The sequence below is a fragment of the Eretmochelys imbricata genome, chromosome 6 (genome assembly GCF_965152235.1).
Source record: "Eretmochelys imbricata isolate rEreImb1 chromosome 6, rEreImb1.hap1, whole genome shotgun sequence".
Lineage (NCBI taxonomy): Eukaryota > Metazoa > Chordata > Testudines > Cheloniidae > Eretmochelys > Eretmochelys imbricata.
Window position 1 is genome coordinate 39,665,402 of NC_135577.1, and position 26,568 is coordinate 39,691,969.

At 46.5% G+C, this 26,568-nt stretch overlaps 1 protein-coding gene across 1 annotated transcript in view; it reads right to left on the minus strand.

Annotated features, from left to right (window-relative positions):
- SPON1 (spondin 1) overlaps positions 1–26,568 on the minus strand; it is a 319,734-nt gene that overhangs the window by 198,491 nt on the left and 94,675 nt on the right. The window contains exon 6 of the mRNA XM_077820112.1: positions 992–1,140. Coding sequence (XP_077676238.1) covers positions 992–1,140 — 149 coding nt within the window. The remainder of the gene's footprint in view (positions 1–991; positions 1,141–26,568) is intronic.

Sequence of the window (26,568 nt, forward strand, 5' to 3'; positions counted from 1 at the left end):
GTCTTCACCTCAGCTTCACGCTGCCCTGTCCTCCTCACTCCGAGTTTTTGCTTTCTGTTTAGCTGATGCTCTCATAACTATGCCCACTCCCAAAAAATCATAACACTTGCTGTCATCATATTCTCTCTGATTGTGTGTTCTATCCCTTCCCCCACACTATATTGGTCTTGCCTAGACAGACTGTAAACTCATCAAGGCAGGGACCGTCTGCTACTCTGTGTTTGGACAGTTTCTAGCACAGTGGGGCCCTGATCTAGGTTTGTCCTTAGGCAATTCCATAACAAACACAATTAATAGTCCAAGGGAATGTTTTACTTGGATGCTTATTCTATCCCATGTAATAAAATATAAAATTGTTTAAAAGCCATTTCAAAAAGTAGACTCCATTACTGATGAAGAAAAATATTGATACACAGTTAAAGCTCTTTTACTTTTAATGATGCTAATGGACTGCGTGATCAAGTTTTACTAATGCAAACTTGCAAAAATGCTACTATTTACAAGTTCTCTTCTGATTTGCTGAAACAGCATTTTTAATGTGAACACCTTTGAAAAGGTACAAATACCGCATATGCTTTGCCCACCAGAATAAGTTACAAATACAAAAGTGAAAATCAGAAGGTAAAACAAGCAAATGGCATACTGATAGCTTTTCTAGTTAGACAGTCTTCAACATGTTCCTTTTAACACATGTTAAAAGTGCCTTGACTAACCCAGTGAAGATTCATTTTACATCACATTTCCACTTTATAGGAGCCTTGCCTATGTCAATAACTTGTCCTTACTCATACAGGCCTTCTGATTAGCTTCATTAATATTTGCCTGAGTAAGAACTGAGGATTGTTGGGTTTTTTTTAAGTACCAGTAGAAGGCCTTTCTAGTTTGTCCTCTTCAAAACTACTCAGTGTAATGACATTGCTGTACACGTCAAATGCCAAGTGAAAGCTAAGCTACTTTTAAAGATATTCATAATTATTTTTATTACACTCACCTGTTGTCGAATTTCTTCTTCCATTTTTACTGGGGAACCCAATTCGGCAACTTGTTTAACACCTTCACTGGCATATCCTCCATATTCCCAAAGAACATAGTTCTTGGAGTGAGAACCACCAATGATTGCCGACCAATGATTAGCTCGTCCTTTAAATAATAAAAAGAAAATTGGTTAAAAGGGAATAGGCACACTGGCTTTCAGACTGCCAACAGCCACAATATTGCAGAAGACAGGCCCTGCTACCACTCCCTGGGCCGGAGCATATTATGCCTTCTCCTATTATAGTGAAATTCTGCTTAAAGCATCCAATCCTGCCAAGTGTTGAGCATCTCCCATGAGGCTAACTGAATGTTTTCAATCCCCATGAAACCCATAGTCCAGGTCTCCTTAATGAGGAAAAAAAAAAAAAACTATTTCACTATAACAGGATACTTGAAAACTCCCAAATATTTAATTTATTTAACAATAAAATATAGAAGTGCAGAAGCAGTCAATGTTCCAGCTGGATAGGCACACATCCCCATGCTGGCCAATTGGTACAAGGCTTTACTTACAAAATTGCTTACAGGTGCATCTATATTTAACAAGTGAAAATGTTAAAGAAAGTAAAACAAAAACAAATTTATTCAAAATATATTATCCTTGACTTGAGCTTCTTTATGTAGCATAACAGGAGCCATCTCAAGCAGCCCTCTTGTGGCCCAACACGGCCCTGAGGTGTGCTGCCCTCCACTCCCCCTCCTGGCTCTTGTAAGAACTCTCTCCCAAGCCAGAATACTTTAAGATTCCCCACTTTGTGGGGTTATGTTTATTAAGTCTATTATGAGAAAAGAAACTTTCCCTTCACTCCTCAACTCCTGTGCTTGTTCCCCTCGACTCGGAGGTCTTGTGCTTGTTCCCCTTGACTCGGAGGTCCCCCAGCCCTCGTTCTGGGACCATGCGATACTTTGAACAGATTTCCTCTCCTTGGGTCAGGAGCTCCATGGCCTTACGTCTAACTCATATAGGCTCTCTCTGCTTGAGTCAGGAGTCCCACATGCATCATTCTGGGGTCTACACTACTAATTAAGGCCAGCTGCAGCACTCACTCAGCTTTCAACCCTGCTCCCCCTCCACCAGGGCTGGAAGTGACTAGCAAGCAGGCTAACAGTATCAGCCCTCTTCCCCTTTGCCTCTCAGGAAGCTTCTCTTATCTCCAGGCCTCCCGTGGCTACAATTCATTTTCCCCACCTGTGTAGGAAGGCCAAATGAATCACAGGTGGAGCTTGACCTCTTGCCCCTTAAAGGGCCAGTCACCTTCTGACAGAGCTTAAGCTCCCTCTTAATTTTAACTTTGGAACTTTCATGTAAGTATTTATTAGAATGGTCCATGGAGAACTCTTGTTAAATCCTTTGTGTAGTCACTTAAGACAAGAATTGTTTTCCTAACAGAGATGGTTTTCTAATAAAGATAGATCAGATTTGCATTTGGGTTAGTGCTTTATGATAGGAGGTTGCTTAATAAGGGTAGATTCTTGTGTATGTTTCATTTGATTATTGCTACTTGCACAGCCCCTATTTTGATCTCTCATGTGAAAACTGCTTAAGGAGCCCCAGTTCCCCCAGATATACAATGTCATCCATCCTGCCCAGGCACAAAATCTGTTATTTCTTCCTCAAACCACCTCTGAAGTCTTCCTACAGAAAATAACTTGCCTTTCTCAGCAGGGGGTGGTTCGTTGGGGCAGAGGTTCTAGAGGGCAATCAGGAGACAGGGGGAGAGGGGGTTGGATAGGGAGTGGGGTCCCAGGAGGGGGCGGTCAGGGGACAGGGTGGGGGTTGGATGGGGTGAGGGTTCTGAGGGGGGCAGTCAGGGGGCAGGAAGTGGGAGGGGGCGGATGGGGGCAGGGGCCAGGCTGTTTGGGGAGGCACAGCCTTCCCTACATGGCCCTCCATATCATTTTGCAACCCTGATGCGTCCTTCAGGCCAAAAAGTTTGTCCACCCCTGCTCTACTGCATGAGCTAAAAGCCTACTGGTGGGCTAAAAGCCTAGTGGTTTTGGTGCCACGAGATGGAATATAACATCACACCCAGGAGGTATGTGGGTTACACTTGCATGTGCACTGTCTGCATACATAAACACACTCATATGGTTATGAAGCATCTATGTGTATAACAAGACTGCTGCTTACTGAGCCCCCTGGTGAAGTGGTACCTCTGCTGGCTCCCCACCTATTTTCCCCTCTCTTCAGGCCCTTTCTCTGGTTAACAGTATCCCTGCCTAGGGCTAGTTTAATACCAGAACTGGTTTACTACAGCCCAGAGTCCCAAACTAGAATCCATTAAACAACAACACAAAGAGAAAGTCCATACTTACCTCTGACATTTTCTCTCACCTCCAAAGCTCTTCTTCTATCACTTATTAGGGACACACATCCAACCCAAAACACAGTCAGGATTTCTTCTTCACAGAGCTCACTGGGCTTTACCCTCCAAGCTTCTCAGTGCCATAGTCCTGCAAGGGCTTTTTTTATTTTTCTTTTGTTCCTACAGTATCTCCCTCTCCCATTTACTACAACTCCCTACACCTCCTCCATTTGTTGCAGCCACCATCTGTTCTTTTTAGGGAATTGCCTGATTCCCCTCAGGTGGGGCTCATTCTATAATCAGGGTTGGCTGAGTCCCAGGCTCTCCAGCCTCAGGGCAAGCCACTTTGTTACAGAAAGATACAAATATAATACAATTAAATCTAGAGACTGCACCCTCCAACTGTAGACTCTTGGTCACGTTTCTTCTGAAATCACAGTGAAAATGTGGATAAATATATATGAGAATGGCAAAATTAAAGCGGGAGTTAGACACTCAAGTGTAGGGTAAATAGATAATAGAATTTGCCTCTGAAAACTGAAGCTAAAGAAGAATATCTTGTTAAAGATATCCAGTTGAGGGAAGCAGAGAGAAAAAGGAAGTGTCCTTTGAATGTTTCATAGGAAGTAATTACACTAGATAACAACTTGGAAGCATTTACTTTTGATCACTAGGGTCATCTTATAAGCGGGCTGCAAATTTTTTCATGTGAAATCATGATCAAGAGGAGCACTTTTATGGCACTCTCACACTTGTTCTCTCTGTGCTTCTGCACATTTGCATTGTTCAGATCGAACCAGTGTTTCAAACCAGTTTCATCAAAGGGTTCTCTATGTTTACAGAGCCATAAGAATGGGGCAAAGAAGCAAATGTAAATGCACCTGCATTTATCCAGCTTGTTTGTTGTAATTTCTTATAGCTCTAGAGGATCATGGAAGTCCTCTAGAGTCAGGAGTGAAGGACAAGGTGATTTCAGGGGTTCTGTCCCAATTTTTTATCTTTATGAGGGGAGAAAGAGGGAAAATGTAAGACATGGGACAAAAATGATAGTGAAGAATCATAGAATTATAGAATATCAGGGTTGGAAGGGATCTCAGGAGGTCATCTAGTCCAACCCCCTGCTCAAAGCAGGACCAATGCCCAATTAAATCATCCCAGCCAGGGCTTTGTCAAGCCTGACCTTAAAAACTTCTAAGGAAGGAGATTCTGCCACCTCCCTAGGTAATGCATTCCAGTGTTTCACACCCTTCTAGTGAAAAAGTTTTTCCTAATATACAACCTAAATCTCCCCCACTGCAACTTGAGACCATTACTCCTCGTTCTGTCACCTGCTACCACTGAGAACAGCTAGAGCCATCCCCTTCGGACCCCCTTTCAGGTAGTTGAAAGCAGCTATCAAATCCCCCCTCATTCTTCTCTTCCACAGACTAAACATCCCCAGTTCCCTCAGCCTCTCCTCATAACTCATGTGTTCCAGTCCCCTAAACATTTTTGTTGCCCTCCGCTGGACTCTTTCCAATTTTTCCACATCATTCTTGTAGTGTGGGGCCCAAAACTGGACACAGTACTCCAGATGAGGCCTCACCAGTGTCGAATAGAGGGGAACGATCACGTCCCTCGATCTGCTGGCAATGCCCCTACTTATACATCCCAAAATGCCATTGGCTTTCTTGGCAACAAAGGCACACTGTTGACTCATATCCAGCTTCTCGTCCACTGTAACCCCTAGGTCCTTTTCTGCGGAACTGCTGCCGAGCCATTCGGTCCCTAGTCTGTAGTGGAGCATTGGATGCCTCCGTCCTAAGTGCAGGACTCTGTACTTGTCCTTGTTGAACCTCATCAGATTTCTTTTGGCCCAATCCTCCAATTTGTCTAGGTCCCTCTGTATCCTATCCCTACCCTCCAGCGTATCTACCTCTTCTCCCAGTTTAGTGTCATCTGCAAACTTGCTGAGGGTGCAATCCACACCATCCTCCAGATCATTTATGAAGATACTGAACAAAACCGGCCCCAGGACTGACCCTTGGGGCACTCCACTTGATACCGGCTGCCAACTAGACATGGAGCCATTGATCACTGCCCGTTGAGCCCGACAATCTAGCCAGCTTTCTATCCACCTTATAGTCCATTCATCCAGCCCATACTTCTTTAACTTGCTGGCAAGAATACTGTGGGAGATTGTGTCAAAAGCTTTGCTAAAGTCAAGGAACAACATGTCCACTGCTTTCCCTTCATCCACAGACCCAGTTATCTCATCATAGAAGGCAATTAGATTAGTCAAAGATGACTTGCCCTTGGTGAATCCATGCTGACTGTTCCTGATCACTTTCCTCTCCTCTAAGTGCTTCAGAATTGATTCCTTGAGGACCTGCTCCATGATTTTTCCAGGGACTGAGGTGAGGCTGACTGGCCTGTAGTTCCCAGGATCCTCCTTCTTCTCTTTTTTAAAGATGGGCACTACATTAGCCTTTTTCCAGTCGTCCGGGACTTCCCCCGATTGCCATGAGTTTTCAAAGATAATGGCCAATGGCTCTGCAATCACATCTGCCAACTCCTTTAGCACTCTCGGACGCAACGCATCTGGCCCCATGGACTTGTGCACGTCCGGCTTTTCTAAATAGTCCCGAACCACTTCTTTGTCCACAGAGGGCTAGTCACCTCCTCCCCATGCTGTGCTGCCCAGTGCAGTAGTCTGGGAGCTGACCTTGTTCGTGAATACAGAGGCAAAGAAAGCATTGAGTACATTAGCTTTTCCCACATCCTCTGTCACTAGGTTGCCTCCCTCATTCAGTAAGGGCCCACACTTTCCTTGACCTTCTTCTTGTTGCTAACATACCTGAAGAAACCCTTCTTGTTACTCTTAACATCTCTTGCTAGCTGCAACTCCAGGTGTGATTTGGCCTTCCTGATTTCACTCCTGCATGCCCGAGCAATATTTTTATACTCATCCCTGGTCATTTGTCCAATCTTCCACTTCTTGTAAGCTTCTTTTTTGTATTTAAGATCAGCAAGGATTTCACTGTTAAGCCAAGCTGGTCGCCTGCCATATTTACTATTCTTTCTACACACCAGAATGGTTTGTCCCTGTAACCTCAATAAGGATTCTTTAAAGTACAGCCAGCTCTCCTGGACTCCTTTCCCCCTCATGTTATTCTCCCAGGGGATCTTGCCCATCAGTTCCCTGAGGGAGTCAAAGAGGGGGCAAAGGGACTAGATTAATGGGTTAGAGAGTTCCAAGACACTAGAAATTATAATGAAATCACTAGTCAAGGGTGTGAAGATAGGGGATATAAACCCTCTGAATTGGCGGAGTAAATTTTAAAAAGTTCTGGAGACATAGAAAGAGGTAGAAAGCTATGAGGAGATCTATTAATTGAATGCAAACACAAAGATCAAGTGGAGAAACTATTAGAGGTTAAAATGCTAGGAAAACTGAAAGTAAGCTGCCAACTGCTTAAGTATCTGATGGAGACAAGAGGAGTTTGTAAATGGGGTGCCAATCGAAATGACAGAAGATGAAGTAAAGCATAGGGGATGATAAGCCGCTCATTAGCAAGAGAGAGCAGGGGAAAGAAAGCCATCAAACAGCTGTGCTTGTTGCATTTGAAAGAGAAATTCTTCCAGATAGGGTAACAATAGGATACCACATTTTTTAAACCAAACCATATATTCCAGCCTTGGTGAGGTGCTACAGATGTCAAATGTTTGGACATGTGACAAATATATGTAAAGGGAAAATTAGATGCAGTAAATCTGGAGGGGAGCACTCCTATGACAATTTTGTGGAAGGAAGCAACTGTGGTTCAAGAAAGCATAGTGCAGCATACGGTGGTTCTATGGCAGCAAAGCAATCAAGAGAGATACAAAAATTACAAATAGCATAGCATGTGTGCAAGCTAATAAGATGCATCTAAGACCAAACGGGGAAGAGGAAAGGAAACTCAGTAAGGAGAAAGAGATAAACACAATAGAATAAATCAAAGGATATGAGTGATACAGGGGAAAATAGGAGAAGACATATTATGTGTAGACAAAGAGAGGTTTATAGCTTTTATGACTGAGGTAATAAACTGCACATCACAGACAGGGAAAAAGAGAAAATGAAAATTATAGTTAAAGCAGCAGAAAAGTACCTATGTGTTAGTAATTTATCAGTAGAGTGACTCCTTGCTTTTTTAAGAGAAGGAAATAGTAAAAGATAAATAAAATGGTACTATTTATTGTTGTAATTCACATAGCCTAATAGCACATGGACAGGAACTAAATAAAAATATCCTCGATAAGGCTAATAAACCTGATAATATTTGCATACGAGAAACAGGTTTAATAGAAAAACTAGATTTCAGAATCCCAGGATATAGCATCTATAGGCAAGATGGAGAAATATGAACTGGGAGTGAGGAAAAACCTTTCTTTATAGTTAAGAAAAACGTAAATGTATCTTGAAATTGAGGTGAAGAAACTAAATGTAAAGTAAAACGCTATTGAGATTCCAACTCAAAATAAATTTTCATCTTTGAGAACATGGACTGAAAGGAAGACACTGGATCCAATTGCTGTACGGGGAGAAGAATTTGTGCAGGCTGAACTCCAATCAAAAAGAAGAAATGCTAATATATATGCCAAAATCGCATAGGGCATGGTGGAGAGAGGCTACAACAGGGACACACAGCAGTGCCGTGTGAAAGTTAAGGAGCTCAGGCAAGCCTACCAAAAGACAAAGGAGGCAAACGGTCACTCCGGGTCAGAGCCCTATACATGCCACTTCTATGATCAGTTGCATAGCATTCTGGGGTGGGGGACCCTACCACTACTACACCACTGTCCATGGACACCTGCAAAGGGGGAGTCTCACGCAACAAGGAGGAGCATTTTGTGGATGAGGAAGAGGAGGAGGAGGAGAATGTGCAGCGGGCAAGCGGTGAATCCGTTCTCCCCAGCATCCAGGACCTTTTCATCCCCAACCCTGAAGCCGGAGAAGGCACCTCTGGTGAGTGCACATTTGTAACTACAGTACAGGGTTTAAAAGCAATAGTGTTTAATGTTTGATTTGCCCTGAAGAATTGGGATGCATTCATGGCCAGTACAGCTACTGGAAAAGTCTGTTAACTTGTCTGGGGATGGAGCAGGAATCCTCCAGGGACATGTCCATGAAGCTCTCCTGGAGGTACTCTGAAAGCCTTTGCAGAAGGTTTCCGGGGAGGGCTGCCTTATTTCATCCTCCACAGTAGGGCACTTTACCACGCCAAGCCAGTAGCAAGTAGTCTGGAATCATTGCAGCACAAAGCATGGCAGCGAATGGTCCTGGGTTTTGGTCACATTCAAGCAACATTCGGTCTTTATCTTTCTGTGTTAGCCTCAGAAGAGTGATATCATTCATGGTCACCTGGTTGAGATAGGGGAATTTTTGTAAGGGAACAGTAAAAGGACCCCATTCATGCTGGGTTGTTTGTGCTTGGCTAAAAGGGATCATCCCGGAGAATAGCCATGCGGTGGGGCAGGAGGAGGTGTGTGCTGCATGTCCACCCAAAAACCGCAGCCCCTCCTTTTAAATGTGAAACCCAACCAGCATTACTTGCTATGGGAAAGGAGGGCACTGCAGTTTGAAACCATTCCCACAGGTTATGAAGGCGGAAGAAGCCAACCCTGCATACCAAAAGGCTTACCATGGCTGCCTGGAAACAAAATTCTGTTGCCCAGCCATGTGTGATGTGTCACCATACTGGCAGGCGCGCAACATAAAAGGCAAAATGTGACCTTGTACCTAAAGCACATGTGCTGTCTCCTGTGAATTGCTTGATTCACTGTGAAAGAGCCTCCCTTTTGTTCTCAGAAATGTATCTTAAATTTTATTCTCCCTTTTTATCTCCCCCAAGATGCAAATGTTTCTATGCTCCCCTTATCATCTCCGTCCCTGAGGTTATCGTGGCTTAGAAGGCGAAAAACACCACACTCGCAATGACATGTTTTCTGAGCTCATGCAGTCCTCCTGCACTGATAGGGCACAGCTGAATGCATGGAGGCATTCAGTGGCAGAGGCCAGGAAAGCATTAAGTAAGCGCGAAGAGCAGAGGCTAGAGGCGATGCTGAGGCTAATGGGGGGAGCAAATGGACATGATGAAGCATCTGTTGGAGCTGCAGGAAAGCCAACAAGAGCACAGACCCCCACTGCATCCACTGTATAACCGCCTGCCCTCCTCCCCAAGTTCCCCTCACCCAGACGCCAAAGAATGCGGGGGGGGGGGGCGAGGGGAGGCTCCAGGCACCCAGTCACTCCATTCCAGAGGATGGCCCAAGCAACAGAAGGCTGTCATTCAAACAGTTTTGATTTGTAGTGTGGCTACAATATGCAATGTGGCCTTGTCCTTCCCTCCTCCCGCACCCCACCCCACCCAGGCTACCTTGTCAGTGATCTCACTTTTTTTTTAAATGAATAAAGAAAGAATGCATGGTTTCAAAACTATATTTACTTTGCCAGCTGTGATCGAAGGGGGGAGGGTGGTTGGTTTACAGGGAATTAAAATCAACAAAGGGGCGGGTTTGCAGCAAGAAGAAACACACACAGCTGTCACACCATGTCAAGGTTCCTCCCCCACTCTGAACTCTAGGGTACAGATGTGGGGACCTGCATGAAAACCTCCTAAGCTTACTTTTATCAGCTTAGGTTAAAACTTCCCCAAGGTACAAATTAATTTTACCCTTTGCCCTTGGAATTTCCACTGCCACCACCAAACTTTAACTGGATTTACTGGGAAACGTAGTTTGGACACGTCTTTCCCCCCGCAAAATCCTCCCAAACCTTGCACCCCACTTCCTAGGGAAGGCTGGGTAAAAATCCTCACCAATTTGCATAGGTGACCACAGACCCAAACCCTTGGATCTTAGAACAATGAAAAAGCATTCAGTTTTCTTACAAGAAGACTTTTAATAGAAGTAAAGGAATCACCCCTGTAAAATCAGGATGGTAGATACCTTACAGGGTAATTAGATTCAAAACATAGAGAATCCCTCTAGGCAACACCTTAAGTTACAAAAAAGACACACAGACAGGGATAGCCATTCTATTCAGCACAGTTCTTTTCTCAGCCATTTAAAGAAATCATAATCTAACACATACCTAGCTAGATTACTTACTAAAAGTTCTAAGACTCCATTCCTGTTCTGTCCCTGGCAAAAGCAGCATACAGACAGACACAGACCCTTTGTTTCTCTCCCTCCTCCCAGCTTTTGAAAGTATCTTGTCTCCTCATTGGTCATTTTGGTCAGGTGCCAGCGAGGTTACCTTTAGCTTCTTAACCTTTTACAGGTGAGAGGATTTTTCCTCTGGCCAGGAGGGATTTTAAAGGGGTTTACCCTTCCCTTTATATTTATGACACACCATCGCCTGGCCAGTCATGAAACTGGTGTTCAAAGCCTCTCTGATGATCAGCATGCCTAGCTGTGCTCTTCTAATCGCCCAGGTGTCTGGCTGCTCAAAATTGGCTGCTAGGCAATTTTCCTCAACCTCCCACCCTGCCATAAACATCTCCCCCTTACTCTCACAGATATTATGGAGCACACAGCAAGCAGCAATTACAATGGGAATGTTGGTTGCGCTGAGGTCTAACCTAGTCAGCAAACAGCGCCAGCGAGCTTTTAAACATCCAAAGGCACATTCTACCACCATTCTGCACTTGCTCAGCCTCCTCCTTGAACTGCTCCTTACTACCGTCCAGGCTGCCTGTGTACAGCTTCATGAGCCATGGGATCAAGGGGTAGGCTGTGTCCCCAAGGATAACTTTTGGCATTTCAACATCACCAACGGTAATTTTCTGGTCTGGGAAGTAAGTCCCTTCTTGCAATTGCTCAAACAGCCCGGAGTTCCTGAAGATGCAAGTGTCATGCATCTTTCCCGACCATCCCACATTGATGTCGGTGAAACGTCCCTTGTGATCCACCAGTGCTTGCAGCACCATTGAGAAGTACCCCTTGTAGTTTATGTACTGGTTGGCAAGGTGGTCTGGTGCCAAGATAGGGATATGTGTTCTGTCTATAGCCCCACCACAGTTAGGGAACCCCATTGCAGCAAAGCCATCCAGTATGACCTGCATATTTCCCAGAGTCACTACCCTTGATAGCAGAATGTCAGTGATTGCATTGGCTACTTGGATCATAGCTGTCCCCACAGTAGACTTGCCCACTCCAAACTGAGTCCCGACTGACTGGTAACAGTCAGGTATTGCAAGCTTCCACAGGGCTATCACCACTCGCTTCTCAACTGCCAGGGCAGCTCTCATGTTGGTATTCCTGCGCTTCAGGGTGGGGGAAAGCAACACAAAGTTCAAGGAAAGTGGCCTTACGCATGCAAAAGTTTTGCAGCCACTGTGAATCATCCCATACCTGCAACACTATGTGGTCCCACTAGTCTGTGCTTGTTTGCTGGGCCCAGAATCAGCGTTCCACTGTATCAACCAGCCCCACTGCCACCATGATGTCCCAATTGCCAGAGCCCGTGTTTCAGGAATGTCTGCATCCATCTCCTCATCACAATCGGCCTCGTGCTGGCGTCTCTTAGGTCGGTTCTGCACATACTCTAGGATAATGCGTGATGTGTTTACAATGCTCACAACAGCAGCGGTGAGCTGAGCAGGCTCCATGCTTGCCATGGTATGGCGTCTGCATGGGTAACCTGGGAAAAAAGGCATGAAACAATTGTCTCCCATTGCTTTCACAGAAGGAGGGGAAGGGGGAGGGGTGACTGACGATATGTACCCAAAACCACCCTTGACAAAGTTTTTGTCCCATTAGGCATTGGGAACTTAACTCAGAACTCCAATGAGCAGCGGAGACTGCGGGAACTGTGGGATAGCTACCCACAGTGCACCGCTCCGTAAGTCGATGCTAGCCACGGTATTGAGGACACACTCTGCCAACTTAATGCGCTTAGTGGGGACATACACAATGGACTGTATAAAATCGATTTCTAAAAATCGACTTTGATAAAATCAACCTAATTTCATAGTGTAGACATACCCTTAGTAGTAATATAACTAAGGGAACCATGATGGCAGCAAAGTTATCTTAGGTATAACTATCTGGTCACCCTAAAGGTAGAACACAAGTACCATGGTGGAATGAGGAGTGTAACAAAAGCAATTAAGGAAAGGAACAAAACATATAAGAAAGTAAACAATACAATGAATAGTGAGGACTTAATGAAATATAAAATAAACAAGGCAATTGCACAAAGGACTATTAAAAAAGCAAAAAAAGGAAGCTGGAGAAAGTATTATGGGAAAATAAATAAAGATCCTAAAACATCACAGGTATATAAGCAGATTAGGACAATGAATGGAATACAAGGTAAGAGTAATTGTACACCAGGGCTCATTGTAACAGGGTGAGGGATATAAAGCTCTTATGAAGAAAAACAGAGAACCCCTAGCAGAAATATTCCACAACGTTAATAATGGTGAAAATCAGAGAACAGAAATCCACATGAGGAAAAAATTTTTTGAAGAATCATGAGAACTGGAAGAGGTGGGATGAAGATAAGGATATGATATTAGTTATTAAATGAACACTTCTATGTGGGGGAACTTCAAAAAGCTATAGCTAAGGGGAAAAACTCTGCACCAGGTAAGGATAACATATGTAACAAAATGCTAAAACACCTGGGTGAAGGGAATCTGAAAAGACTGCTAATGCTGATGGGGAAAAAGTGAGCTACCAATGCAGTGGAAAGGTGTGGTTGTAGTCCCAGTGTAGAAACCAGGTTAGCTGCAAGCAAGACCTGATGCATACAGGCCAATTGCTCTTTCTTCATGTATGAGTAAAGCCATGCAAAGAATGATGACTGAAAGATTAACAACATAACTAGAGAGAAATAGACTTAAAGACAATGTGCAGAGTGGGCTCAGGAGGGGGAGGAGTATAGCTGATCATATAGTAAGAGTGAAGATGGAAGCACAAAAATGTAGGAGAAATAAAGAATATATACGTTTCCTAGATATTGAAAAATCATAAGGTATGTTGTAGAGAGAAAGCTTATTGCATAAAATAGCATCCATGGGCATGAAAGGAAGAATATAGAGGTGGATAAAGGATTTCTTAAATAAAAGAACTCTGCGGGTCAGAATAGGGAAAGCCTAACCTAGAATATATACAATTGTAAATGGCACTCCACAGGAGAGTGTCACCAGTCCTATCTTATTAAGCATAATGATAAATGATCTCCTAAAAAGGATGAGTGCAGGAATAGGCATATCCAAGTTCGCAGATGATTGTGGCATATGGGCTCAAAACAGAAACCAGGGAATAGCTGAGAAGCAAATCAATGAAGCATTTAGGAAAAGCATGGACTGGGAAAACCTGGGGCTTTACATTTTCAATTCTCATAACTAAAGGAATGATATTCACTAATAGGAAAATTAAAAAATATTGTAAACTATATATGGACAGCAAATAGGTATAGTTAAAAGCTACACATTCCTCAGTGTGACATCTGATAGCAAGATAACATGGAAGAATCACATGGAAAATATTGTACATAAATGTAAAGGTAAATTCAATATACTTAAAAGGATTTCCAGAGTCACCTAGGGCACTGATATGAAAGCAGGGGTAATGCTTTATAGAGCATTAATAACACCAGTCACTGAGTACTGATGCCAAATGTTTACTTGAGCATCAAAAACAAACCTAAGGATGCTAGACTCAGCCAAGCCCAGGCATTACGTGTTGCACATGATGCCTCCCTTACAACCTCTTTCTGAATAATGCAGAGAGGTGCTGATGACATGCCTGTAGCATTAAGAACAAAATTATTAGCCTTTAATTTTGGACAAAAATCAACAGGGAAGATAGAAACATTAAACAAATATATGAAGAATACTGGGAATTCAGTGGAAAACATGGGGGGAAAAACCCCAAATACCTATGTTAATAGGATTAAAGTATGGAGAAAGGCATGAAGACAAAAGAAATACCTATAAGAAATTAGCATATATAACCATGGGAACGCACATCATAGGTGGAAAATCATGCCCCGCCACCATGATATAAATGTGGAACTGTATAATGAAATTAAAAGGGGGAAAGGAGAGTGAAATGTGTTAAATACAGCAAATCAATATCTATGTGATAAAATGGGGAAATATTACCAAATATTTATGGATGAGTCTAAAGATAAGAAAACCAGAAGAGTGGGGACAGCATTCTGTGTCCCAACACATGGAATAAAGAAATCCATTCGATTATCAAATTTCGAAACTGTTTGATGGCCGAGCTAGCAGTGCTAACGTTGACATTATACAGGATGTGCAACCTACCTCCATTGTCATCTTGTCAGATTCCCTGTTGGCAATCAAAAATGGGAATTCAGATAGCAGAAATGATATAATTAATTAAATATTGTTACTAGCAATTGGCGCAGATGGGAGTAAACATTGAAATAGCATGGATCCCAGCACATGGTGGGATAGCAGGAAATGAGGTGGCAGACAAAGTAGCTAAAAACATTGTAAAAGTGAAAAAAAATTGACAGAGATCCTCCTAAGTAAACAGGGATTTAAAAATCTTTTTAAAATGAACTGAGAAAGAAGTAGCAGGATGTATGAATAAAAGAAACCAGAAGGAAAAGATTTCATGAAGTCTGCCTTAGAATCAAAAATGCTGATGTACTGCAAGAACCCGAGAGAAAGAGTGAGGTAGCTCTACTTCAAATACTTTCCTGACACTGTGGTTTAAACAGTAATTTGGCCTTAACTAATAAACTCAAAGATGGGCTGTGTGAGACATGCAAGGTCAAAAAATTGGTTAATCATATCCTCTGGCAGTGTAAAGAGTGTAATGTTAATAGGGGGATTTTGTATGACAAACTCAGGCACCTAAAAGTGGCAAAGTTTACACTAAAATACCTAGTTAGAGCATCCAGGAAATGGGGCACCGTTAAGAAAGCAATATTACATTTAAAAAAATACTGGAGAAAAGGAGAGACTAATTATGTATCATAAAATCCAGAACCTGGAAGTTATAGACTCAGAATGTGAGTCTGCTATGCCATAAAATACAAGAAGAAGAAGAAAAAGAGCAAGAGAGCATTTGTGTGGGGGGTGGGGTGGGAGGGGTGAGAAACAATGGTAATGGAGAGATTGCATGCTGTAGGGGAAATGGGTCACAAATGGGGTACTCAGGTAGATGGATAGAGAATGTGGTGAGGAGGCAGAGAGATAAATGGAAGGAAAGATTATAGCGTATACTGGAAAGGGGTGTGGGAAAGAGATTGAGGGAATAAGAAATAGAATCCCCCAGCATATTTATTTTGGTATGCAGGAAGGATGAGAGTTACAAACAGAGTGAAAGCAGAGAGAAGAGTAGAAAGTTAAAGTATGTAATGAAGTAAACAAAAGAAATGCAAATTAGAAGAGTTAAAGGTGAAACACTGAAATCAAAAAAGCAAGTGGGGGAGGAAAAGGAGTAGAAATAAACAAACACAAGGGAAAATAATCAAAAGAGAACAGAAAAGAGATTAGAAATAATAGAAAAATAAACAGCAGTTCAAAATAAGGAGTTAGAAAAAATACTGAGGAAAATACAACAAACAGAGGAAGCAATTACAACAAAGAACCAACTGAGATCTCAGAAAGAAAGCTATGGAGCCTCTCAAGATGGACTTTGCTAGAAACTGTAAATGAGGTGATCTAACAATACTACCAGCATAGTCTCCCTACTTTGGCCAAGGCTAAATGCAAACTTACTGGAATTAGGAAGCTCTAAGAACTTCAGAGGCTGCTAAAGCTGTTTTGACCACAACCGTCTCAATGATCTACCCCACAATGGAAAATTCATGACAGGATGATAGCTGGAGAGACTTCAGGGTCTAGAGACGGTTTGTTGACCCAGGCTCTAATAATCGCTTCTTTAACAGAGACTGGCACTTTGTCACGCCAAAGGGAGATGTGGTCAATCCACTCCAATGACGGTCTCCGAATCCCACATTTTCCATTATAAGGGATACCGATCTAACTCACAGGTCATAGCCTACAGTTCTCCCTGCATCTGCAGTACCTTAGTGAGTGACACATGCTGAAACTCAAGTAGAGAAGATTCCATATCTATTCCCATCAAGCACAAATTTGCTACCATCAAGAAGAATCTCTCAACTCAAACCAGGCCTCTATTGAGTAGACCGTGCAATCTGGACAGCAATTAATCCCCACTCTTTGATTCATATACGAGGGCAACATATCAGATCCAGATTTAGGGTGGGAGACTTCCTGCATTTAAAATCAGATTATACAAAACAGCCGCATCACCTTTGTGACATTTATTTGGTTTATGTTGAACTGAATGCCCAACGGGGCCATTACTGAACCTATAGTGTTATCTAACTGTGTGTCTGTCATGCATGAGAACTCAGAGCCCTCATCCTTAATCACACGTGAATGGTGATGACATTATAGTCATTGACTTTGTATTCAACACTTTTAATATGAGCAAGGTCATTGACACCCTGCATTCCTGAGAAAATTATCTGGCATGGCCAGTAACGTGGATATAATAAATTTCACATTAGTGGCCCATGTCTTCCAAGGGGTCTCTTCCCTAAATGCCATGACCAGGTCCAAAAGACATTAAGCCCCTACAACTCAACCCCACACTAAGTCTACTGAGCCATAATATCACTCAAGCTTCTTACCTACTGAAAGGTATCTATTGAAGGGAAGCAGCTGCCCCAGCTACATACCCAAATGAAGACCTTCAGAGCAGGACTGAAAAACACTACCTGCCCTAAGCTTTTTGAAAACCCACAAAATTTTCCCGCACTCTCCAACTCACCCTCATGGATCTCTCACACCCATGCGAATGGATACTTTATTTCACTCCCCCAAACTGCTCTTATCCTGCTAGTGATTCTCTTAAAAAAACAAGGAAACTCACCTTCTCTGGAATGAATCCCACATTCACAGAGGCAAATCGATAAATTCCCTATTTCTCACTAGAGTGGCCTCAAAACTCTCAAGAAGGCCAGTGAAATATAGGCAATCATCCATTGATGTACCTCACTTCTCATTTGTGTGTTCAGTTCCCCCATTTACAAGCTTAAATGCTGATTTTTGCACAGACTAATGTATCTTAGAAATGCACTGACAATTTGGTGTCCACCATGTACTTGCTAGGGACAGCAGGTGAAATTATTATTCATGAATGTTCTCCATTTTCCATGATATCTGGGTACTAGCCAAAAAACCACAAATGGTGCTAAATGTCTATAAGCCACTGGACAGCTCTATGCACTAATTATTTCAGCCAGCAAAAGGTAAGAGGAAAGGAGGATTTGTGGCACCTTAGAGACTAACAAATTTATTTGAGCACAAGCTTTCGTGAGCTACAGCTCACTTCATTGGATGTAAGAGGAAATCTAATGGTTCCATTTCAATGAGCCAAATGTAATAGCTACAGCTTTTGGGTTCCAAAAGTATTTTTATCAAGAGCTGTGATAGCTCATGAAAATGTGTCTGGTAAGTGTACTTGCTATTTCTCTTGTCTTATGTCTATCCAAGTTCACAAGTCGAACAAGACCTTAATTAAAATCTCTCAGTTTCTCTGATACTCAAGAAAGCAAAAGCACTTAAAAGTAATCATTTGGGATACTGTGTTCACTCTTCTAAAAAAAAACCCAAAACCCCTTTTTCTACATTTGCTCATAAAAGGGGAGATTTTTTTCCCTGACCAATATTGAAACCATACAGAGAAAGATATTATCATTCTTTAGCTCTGCTCTTCTTCTGATTTAGAGTCATCTGGTGCCATCAGAAAAAACGGTTACTTTCTCATAACTGTTGTTCTTCGAGATGTGTTGTTCATGTCCATTCCACATTAGGTGTGCGTGCGCCGTGTGCACAAGCATCAGAAACTTTTTCCCTTAAGTGACTCCCGGCGGGGCCCCCAGAGTGGCACCACTGCGCCGTGCATATATATCCCTGCTGGACCGACCCGCTCCGGTTCCTTCTTGCCGGCGACTTGGACAGAGGGGTAGGAGGGTGGGTGGTGGAATTGACGTGAACAATACATCTCGAAGAACAGTTACGAGAAAGTAAGTAACCATTTTTTCTTCTTCAAGTGCTTGTTCACGTCCATTCCATATTAGGTGAATCACAAGCTTACCTCTGGAGGAGGGTAGGAGTCATGGAACAACTGCTCGGAGGACCGCTCTGCCAACTGCCACGTCCTCTCTGGCCTGCTGGTTGACCACATAGTGCGTTGTGAAGGTGTGGACTGAGGACCAGGTGGCTGTTCTGCATTGTGACCTGTGCCAGGAATGCCTTGAAAGTCGCTTACGCCCTGGTCGAGTGGGCCGTGACCGCCGGGGCCAGAACAACTGTGAGCTCATAGCATGCCAGATGCAGCTTGTAATCCTAGATAAAATCCGCTGCACAGACACTGGGAGGCCTTTCATCCTCTTGGCTACAGCCACAAACAGCTGTGCGGATTTAAAAACAGCTGCGCGGATTTACGAAAGGGCTTGGTGCGCTCCAAATAGAATGCCAAAGCTCAATGCACATCCAAGGTGTGCAAGCTGAGGTAACTTGGGTCCGTATGGGGTTTCTGGAAGGACATCATCAGAAAAATGTCCTGGTCCAAATGGAATTGGGAGACCACCTTAGGGAGGAACTTGGGGTGTGGCCGGAGCTGCACCTTGTCCTTGTGAAATACTGTATATGGTGGCTCAGAGGTGAGGGCCCTCAGTTTGGACACCCTTCTGGCTGAGTGTCATAGAGCCGGGACCACCCTCCCATGGCGCCTCCTGCTGGTTGTCCTTGGGAATTAGCTCATCAGCCTCTGGAGCGCCCTCTGCCATCTGGTGATCCGCCTTACTGCCGGCCCCAGTCCCTCCCAGGACCCATTGCCTCCTCCCACTGGGGTGCTGCCCCCTGGCAGTAAACCCCAACAAGCCCTGAGGCCGGGGAACCCCCACCCACTATCCCTACCTTGCCTAAGTCTTGGCTACTGCCAGTCATCGCTTAGCCCCGCTCCCTGGGCAGACTGCAGTGTATCAGCCACTCATCACAGGTGAAGGGTTTGGACCTGCTGCCTTTGTCTACCTGTGGGCTGCCCCCTTGCAACACTAGTACCTAACAGGCCCTAATCTAGGCCTCGCAGCCTGGGGGTTTCCAGGCTGGAGCTCCCCTGCTCCCCTTGCCTTTCCCCCTCAGCCCTGCCCCAATCTAGGTACTCCCTCAGGTCCCTGCAGCCAGGCCCTTCCCTCTCTGAATACAGAGAGAGACTGGCTAAGCTTCAGCCTAGCAGCCCCTTTATAGGCCCAGCTGCGGCCATTTCCCCAATCAGCCTAGCTTTTCTTGCCCTCAGCCCTGGCTCCCTCCCAGGGCTGGCTTTTAAGCCCCACAGGGCAGGAGCGGGTAACCACCCCGCAACACTGAGGTAATGGCAACCAGAAATGCCACCTTCCAGGAAAGGTGGAGGAGAGAACAGGAAGCGAGGGGCTCGAAAGGGGGTCCCATGAGTTTAGAGAGGACTAGGTTAAGGTTCCACGCAGGGACTGGAGGGCAGGAGTACAGGAACACCCTTTCCAACCCTTTAAGGAACCACCCCACCATTGGGTGGGAAAACACTGAGCCCCCTGAGAACTCCGATGGAAGGCGAAGATGGCTGCCAGGTGCACTCTGAGTGAGGACGGGGCTAGCCTTTGCTGCTTGAGTTGCAGGAGGTACTCCAGGATGGCCTGCAACGGGGCCTGGCACAGCCGCACCTGTCGGGGTTCACACCAACATGAGTACCTTTTCCACTTGGCCATATAGGCCGCCCTGGTAGAGGGCTTTCTACTGCCAAGCAGAATCTGCTGCATAGGAAGGGAGCACTGGCTCTCCAGGGCATTTAGTCACAGAGCCTCCATGCCATCAGGTGCAGTGACTGTAGGTCAGGGTGGAGAAGCCGCCCGCCGTCCTGTTTAATGAGGTTCTGGTGTAGGGACAGGACTAGTGGGGTACCAGTGCTGGTGGGCGCAGCCTGGGGCGATGAGGATCACCGCCACACCTGTCCCTGTACACCAAGGGGAACGGGGGGAAGGCATACATCAAGCCCCCTCTCCACGGGATCACAAATGTGTCCGTGAGTGAGCCCAGGCTGCAGCCCTGGAACGAGCAGAACCGTGGACACTGCGCATTGGCCCTGGTGGCAAATAGATCTACCCGGGGAAACCCCCACCTGTGGAAGAGCAAAAGCACAATGTCCACCCTGAGCGTCCACTCGTGCTTGTGGTACGACCTGCTGAGGGAGTCCGCCAGCTCGTTTCATACCCCCAAGAGATAGGACGCCTCGAGGTGAATTGCATGGGCAATGCAAAGATCCCAGAGGAGGAGAGCCTTGCGACAGAGTGGCGAGGAACGAGCCCTGCCCTGTTTGTTTGTATAAAACATGGCAGTAGTGTTGTCTGTCAGACCTGTCATGCTGTGACCACTCAGAGTTGCGTGAAAGGTCTGGCAGGCAAGATGAACCGCCCTGAGCTCCTTCACATTGATATGGAGCGACCGCTCTGTTCCGGACCACAACCCCTGCGTCATGAGGTCCCCCAGGTGAGCCCCCCATCCGTGGTCTGATGCGTCTGTCACTGGCGTCAGGTCCAGTTGTGGGGTGCCAAAGAGGATGCCTTCGCAAACCACAGACTGGGACTGCCACCACAGCAGGGAGTCCAGCACGTCCCTTGGGGCTGTCACTACCAAGTCCAGGGGCTCCCTGCCTGGGCGGTACACCCAAGCGAGCCACGCCTGCAGAGTCCTGAGTCTCAGTCTGGCATGCCTGACCACGTGCGTGCATGCTGCCATGTGGCCCAGCAGCCACAGGCAGCACCTGGCCACTGTCGTTGGAATCTGGGGCAGGGAGGCCACCGCTTGCTGGATAGCCCGGAATCAGGATACTGGAAGGCTTGCCCTGGCCTGCACTGCATCCAGGACTGCCCCTATGAATTCCAATCTCTGCGTGGGTATGAGTGTGGATTTGGGGACGTTGATCAGGAGCCCCAGCTCGCGGAACAATCTCAGGGCCACCTCCACATGGCCCCGCACTTCCGCCTCGGATCGGCCTGTCAGGAGCCAGTCGTCAAGGTACGGGTACATCTGGATTCTCTGCCTCCATAAGAGGCCGCCACCATTGTCATGCACTTCGTGAACACCCTTGGGGCTGCAGCTAGACTGAAATGGAGAACCGCAAACAGGTAATGTTCTTGGCCCATGGTGAAGCGTAGGAACCGCCTACTGGGTGGATGGCAATATGAAAGTACGCATCCTTCATGTCGAGGGCAGCGTACCAGTCCCCGGATCCAGGGAGGGGATGATGGTGCTCAGAGAGACCATGCAGAACTGGGCCTTGACCAGGAACTTGTTGAGCCCACGCAGGTCTAGGATGGGGCGAAGCCCCCTTTGGCCTTGGGGATGAGGAAGTACCGGGAGTAGAACCCCTTCCCCCTTAGGCTGTGCGGCACCGCCTCTACTGCCCCCGCCTCTAACAGCAAGTGGACTTTCTTCTCTAGGAGATGCTCATGAGAGGGGTCCTTGAAGAGCGACAGGGAAGGGAATGGAGGTGGGGGGGAAAGGGAGGCAAACTGCTGCGAGTACCCGTTCCACACCATGCGTAAGACCCAACAGTCTGACATAATGGTTGACCACTCACGGGAGAAACGGGACGGGAGGTTCAGGAAACAAAGGGACGGATCCGGTGACTGGTCTGGTACGCTGTCCTCGAGTGCACCTTCAAAAGCCTGGCTTAGTGCCTGGCTGGGGTTTGTGCTGGCCTTGGTTCTGGCCCGGCACATTATTGTTACTATTGTTGTTGCACCATCACCTGTTATCCCTGCCTCACCTATGGTAAGGCTCATGCCTATGGCGAGGCTGGTACTGGCGTTGAGGGGGAGGCTGCGGCTTAAAGGGCTTCCTCTGGGTCGCCAGGGTGTGCATACCCAGCGACTTAAGTTGTGCAGCCTTGTGTCCGTCTGGTCCAAGAAGAGCCCGGAACCTTCGAAGGGGAGGTCCTGGAGTTTACTCTGGACCTCGGGCGGCAGGCCTGACTCCTGGAGCCATGCTGAGCGCCTCATGACCACCCCTGACGCAATTGTTCTAGCGCCGCATCTGCTGGATCCAGGGAGGCCTGGAGAGAGGTCTTGGCTACTGCCTTGCCCTCGGCCACCACGGCCGTGAACTCCTGTTGGGAACCTCACGGGAGGTTGTCCTTAAACTTCCCCACTGATGCCCAGGAGTTGAAACTGTGCCTGTTGAGGATGGCCTGCTGGTTCGCAATCCTCAGCTGAAGGCCCCCAGATGAGTACACCTTTCTGCCAAAAAGGTCCAGGTGTTTCACCTCCTTTGCCTTAGGGGCCGGGGCCTGCTGTCCATGGCACACCCTTTCGTTTACTGCTGAGACCAGTAGGGAGCATGGACTCGGGTGGTAGAACAGGAACTCATAGCTGTTAGATGGGGCAAAGTATTTACGCTCCACTCCTTTGGCCATTGGAGCACTGGAGGCCGGGGTCTGCCATATAGTCTTATGTTTGGACTGAATGGTCTTAATGAGTGGGAGCGCTATTCTGGATGGACCTTCAGAGCTCAAAATGTCCACCATAGGGTCCTCCTGCTCAACCATCTCCTCGGCCTGCAATCCCAAGTTCTGGGCGACCCTGCACAGCAATTCCTGGTGGGCTCTATGATCTATCGGTGGAGGGCCGGACACCTCTGTACCCGCTATCGCCTCATCCGGGGAAGACGAGGAGGTTAGCTGCTGCTCGACCCCCTTTGGTTGGTCCTCCTGCTCCCCTTCTTCCGTGGGAGGGTCCTCCGGCTCAGGCCGGGGTGGGAGTCCATGGGACAGCACCGGACTCGGTGCCAGTCTCCCCGGTCTATGCTGGGGGGACGCTGGAGGCCTGGATACTGTAGCCTCCAGCACCATCTGGTATTGGTGAGGGAACTGGGACCGCTGCACCAAGTAACTTGCCCTGGACAGGGCCCCTTGGTGCTCCTGATAGGCCCAGGGGGTCCAGAAGGGCCAATAGCCTGGAGACCCGCATTGGGGTTGCCAGCCCACCTGAGGGTCCCTGCTGTCCGGGGCCCGGTGTGGGTAGCTATAGCAGCCGGAGTCGGCGCCGGAGTGTGGCGACGCCAATTGCGAAGGCCAAGGCAGTGCCAAGAATCTGCGCCAGTGGGAGAATGAGCGGCTCCTGGCTGAGTGGGAGCGGAACCGGTGCTGGTGTTCCCTGGACCGGGACCATCTGCAGGAGTCCTCTGGTGAGGGCCGTCTCAATTCCTCCCGGTGCCGGTCTCTGGGTGGTGCCGGAGAGCAGCGTGCCCTTTCCGGTGCTTCCTCACGCTGACACACTGCCAGTGCCGCAACCTCCTTCTGGGCCACTGGCAACTGTGAGTCCGCGGAGTCGGAGCTTGATCAGGACCAACTCTGGAAGCGGTGCCGGGACAGTGTCCTCGAGCAGCACACCTGCTTACCCCTCAATGGCACCCGAGGCATGGGTGCTGGAGGGCTCTCCCCGTAAGGGAGGGGGCTCACCACCGACAGCTCGATGAGGTCCTTTGCAGCCTCAAACGTGCCAGGTGTAGAGGGCTGATCCGTTATGCCCTCGAGCCCATCGTCCACACTGAGCTCACTTAGGTCTGGGCTCGGTGGGGCTTGTGCTGCCGGGACTGCCGGTGTCAGCCCCGGTACCGCGGCCTTCCTGCTCTTATCGGCGCTCAGGGCCTTGGGAGGCACCGGCCTCCTGTGCGGGAAATGACTGTGCCTGCCTTTTGGCTGTGCTGGGGGCCATACCGGGGAGGACGAGCGGTGCCAGGGCCAAGCCTGGCGCTCTGGGGCTGACAGTTTATGGTGCTCAGCCGGTGCTGGGTCTCTCGATAGCTCCGGGGCACTACGCACAGAGGAAGCCTGAGCCAGCATCGGACGCTCCGGGCCCAGCGGCTGCAATGCAGCCTCCATCAACAGCTGCTTTAGACGAAAGTCTCTTTCTTTCCTTGTTCTTGGCTTAAACGTCTTGCAAATCCTACACCGTTCAGTTTGATGTCCATCCCCCAGGCAACATAGACACGAGTTTGGCATAGGTTTGCGGCACGTGGTGCAAGCCTTGAAGCCATGGGCCTGCGGCATGCCCCGTGGCCCAGGGCAGGTGCTGGAAGCCTCCAAGTACTTAAATGTCCACAACAGGTATGTTAATGAACTGATAACAGCTACTCTGAAGGCTAAGGGACTACTCTTCTACGAGAGAGAGAGAGAGAGAGGTTGTTCCACACCGCCGACAGTAAGAAGGAACTGGAGGGGGTCAGGCCAGCAGGGGTATATATGCGCGGCACAGTGGCACCACTCGGGGGGCCCTGCTGGGAGCCGCTAAGGGAAAAAGTTTCCAACACTCATGCATGCAGCATGCGCACACCGAATGTGGAATGGACGTGAACAAGCACTCGAAGAACAACACACTCAGAACAAGCATATAATGCAGTGATTTCATCCCGAGCATTGTTGTGTGGATTCTTTAGCTCTGTTGGTTCCTACACATAACAAGACAATTTTAATTTTAATGGAACACAAGTTCTTCAGCTTCATGGTGTAACTTCAGTTAAATCATCCCTTATTGTGTGCCTAACATAGTGAAGTGTTTTTGGACTTGGAAAGTGACATTTGCTTGAGTTCAAGGCTTTGTCAAATAGCTTGCTGAAGCTCTTTTTTATCATAAAAACAATGCCTCTTTGGCATAAACAGTTCTTTGGAGTAAATTAAAGCACATAAAATGGAGCAGTGTATGGAAATTCCTGTGTATTGAGGAAAAAATATACTACATGTTATAGTAGTGTTAGGACTTGGCTAGGTTTTATTTATTTATTTTTAAAGTCACAATTGTATAGTGCTTCTCTGCAGTTCTTGTTTGCTAGTCATAGAGAATACAAATGTAAAGAAAGGTCAATGTTATAGTCTTGGAATCTGTTAAGGTAAGAGTTAGCAAATAAATTAGCGGGAAACATGAATGAGAAATATAAGTGTTTGTATCTTGTTTATATATTAGCTATATTGCTGTTGTCAGAGCAAAGGGAAATTTTAGCTTTTTCAGTTGTCAGAGACAACCAAAAAGAAACCCCCAAAACCTCAATTTTCCAAATTTGCTCTTGATAAGGGAGATTTTTTCCTACCAACACTGGAACCATATAGCGTGAGAAACAGAATATTCTCCTTCTCTAGCTCCTACTGTAAATGAATAAATGGGAGGTAGTATGAATTTTAAAATAATATTCCCCTTTGGAGATCAGTATGAGAAATCTTCTCCAATTACAATGGAAGGTGATATATAATATGATGGACAGCCATATTATATTTATAGAAACCACTGGACTGAAAATATATTTGTGAACATTTCTGCAGTGGTATGACAATTAGTCAGTGATTCAACACAGTCAATAGTGAACAGGATTTTATTTTAATTTAATAGTTGCATGGCCTCAACATTTTAAACAGCAATTTTGACAACTACTTTTCATTTTTAATACCTCTAAGCCTGGTCTACACTACGAGTTTATGTCGGATTTAGCAGCATTAAATCCGAATTAACCCTGCACCCGTCCACACAACTAAGCCATTTTTTCGAATAAAGGGCTCTTAAAACCGATTTCTGTACTCCTCCCCAACGAGGGGATTAGTGCTGAAATCGACATCACCTTTTCGAATTAGGGTTAGTGTGGACGCAATTCAAAGGTATTGGCCTCCGGGAGCTATCCCACAGTGCACCATTATGACCACTCTAGACAGCACTCTGAACTTCGATGCACTGGCCGGGTGTACAGGAAAAGCCCCAGGAACATTTGAATCTCATTTCCTGTTTGGCCAGGCGAGCTCATCAGCACAGGTGACCATGCAGTCCCAGAATCGAAAAAGAGCTCCAGCATGGACCGAACGGGAGGTACTGGATCTGATCGCTGTATGGGGAGAGGAATCTGTGCTATCAGAACTACGTTCCAAAAGATGAAATGCCAAAACATTTCAAAAAATCTCAGAGGCCATGAGGGACAGAGGCTACATCAGGGATGTATGAAACAGTGCCGCATGAAACTTAAGGAGCTCAGACAAGCGTACCAGAAAACCAAAGAATCAAACGGACGCTCCGGGACAGAGCCCCAGACATGCCGCTTCTATGCTGAGCTGCATGCAATTCTGGGGGGGGGCCACCACCACTACCCCACCCCTGTCCGTGGAC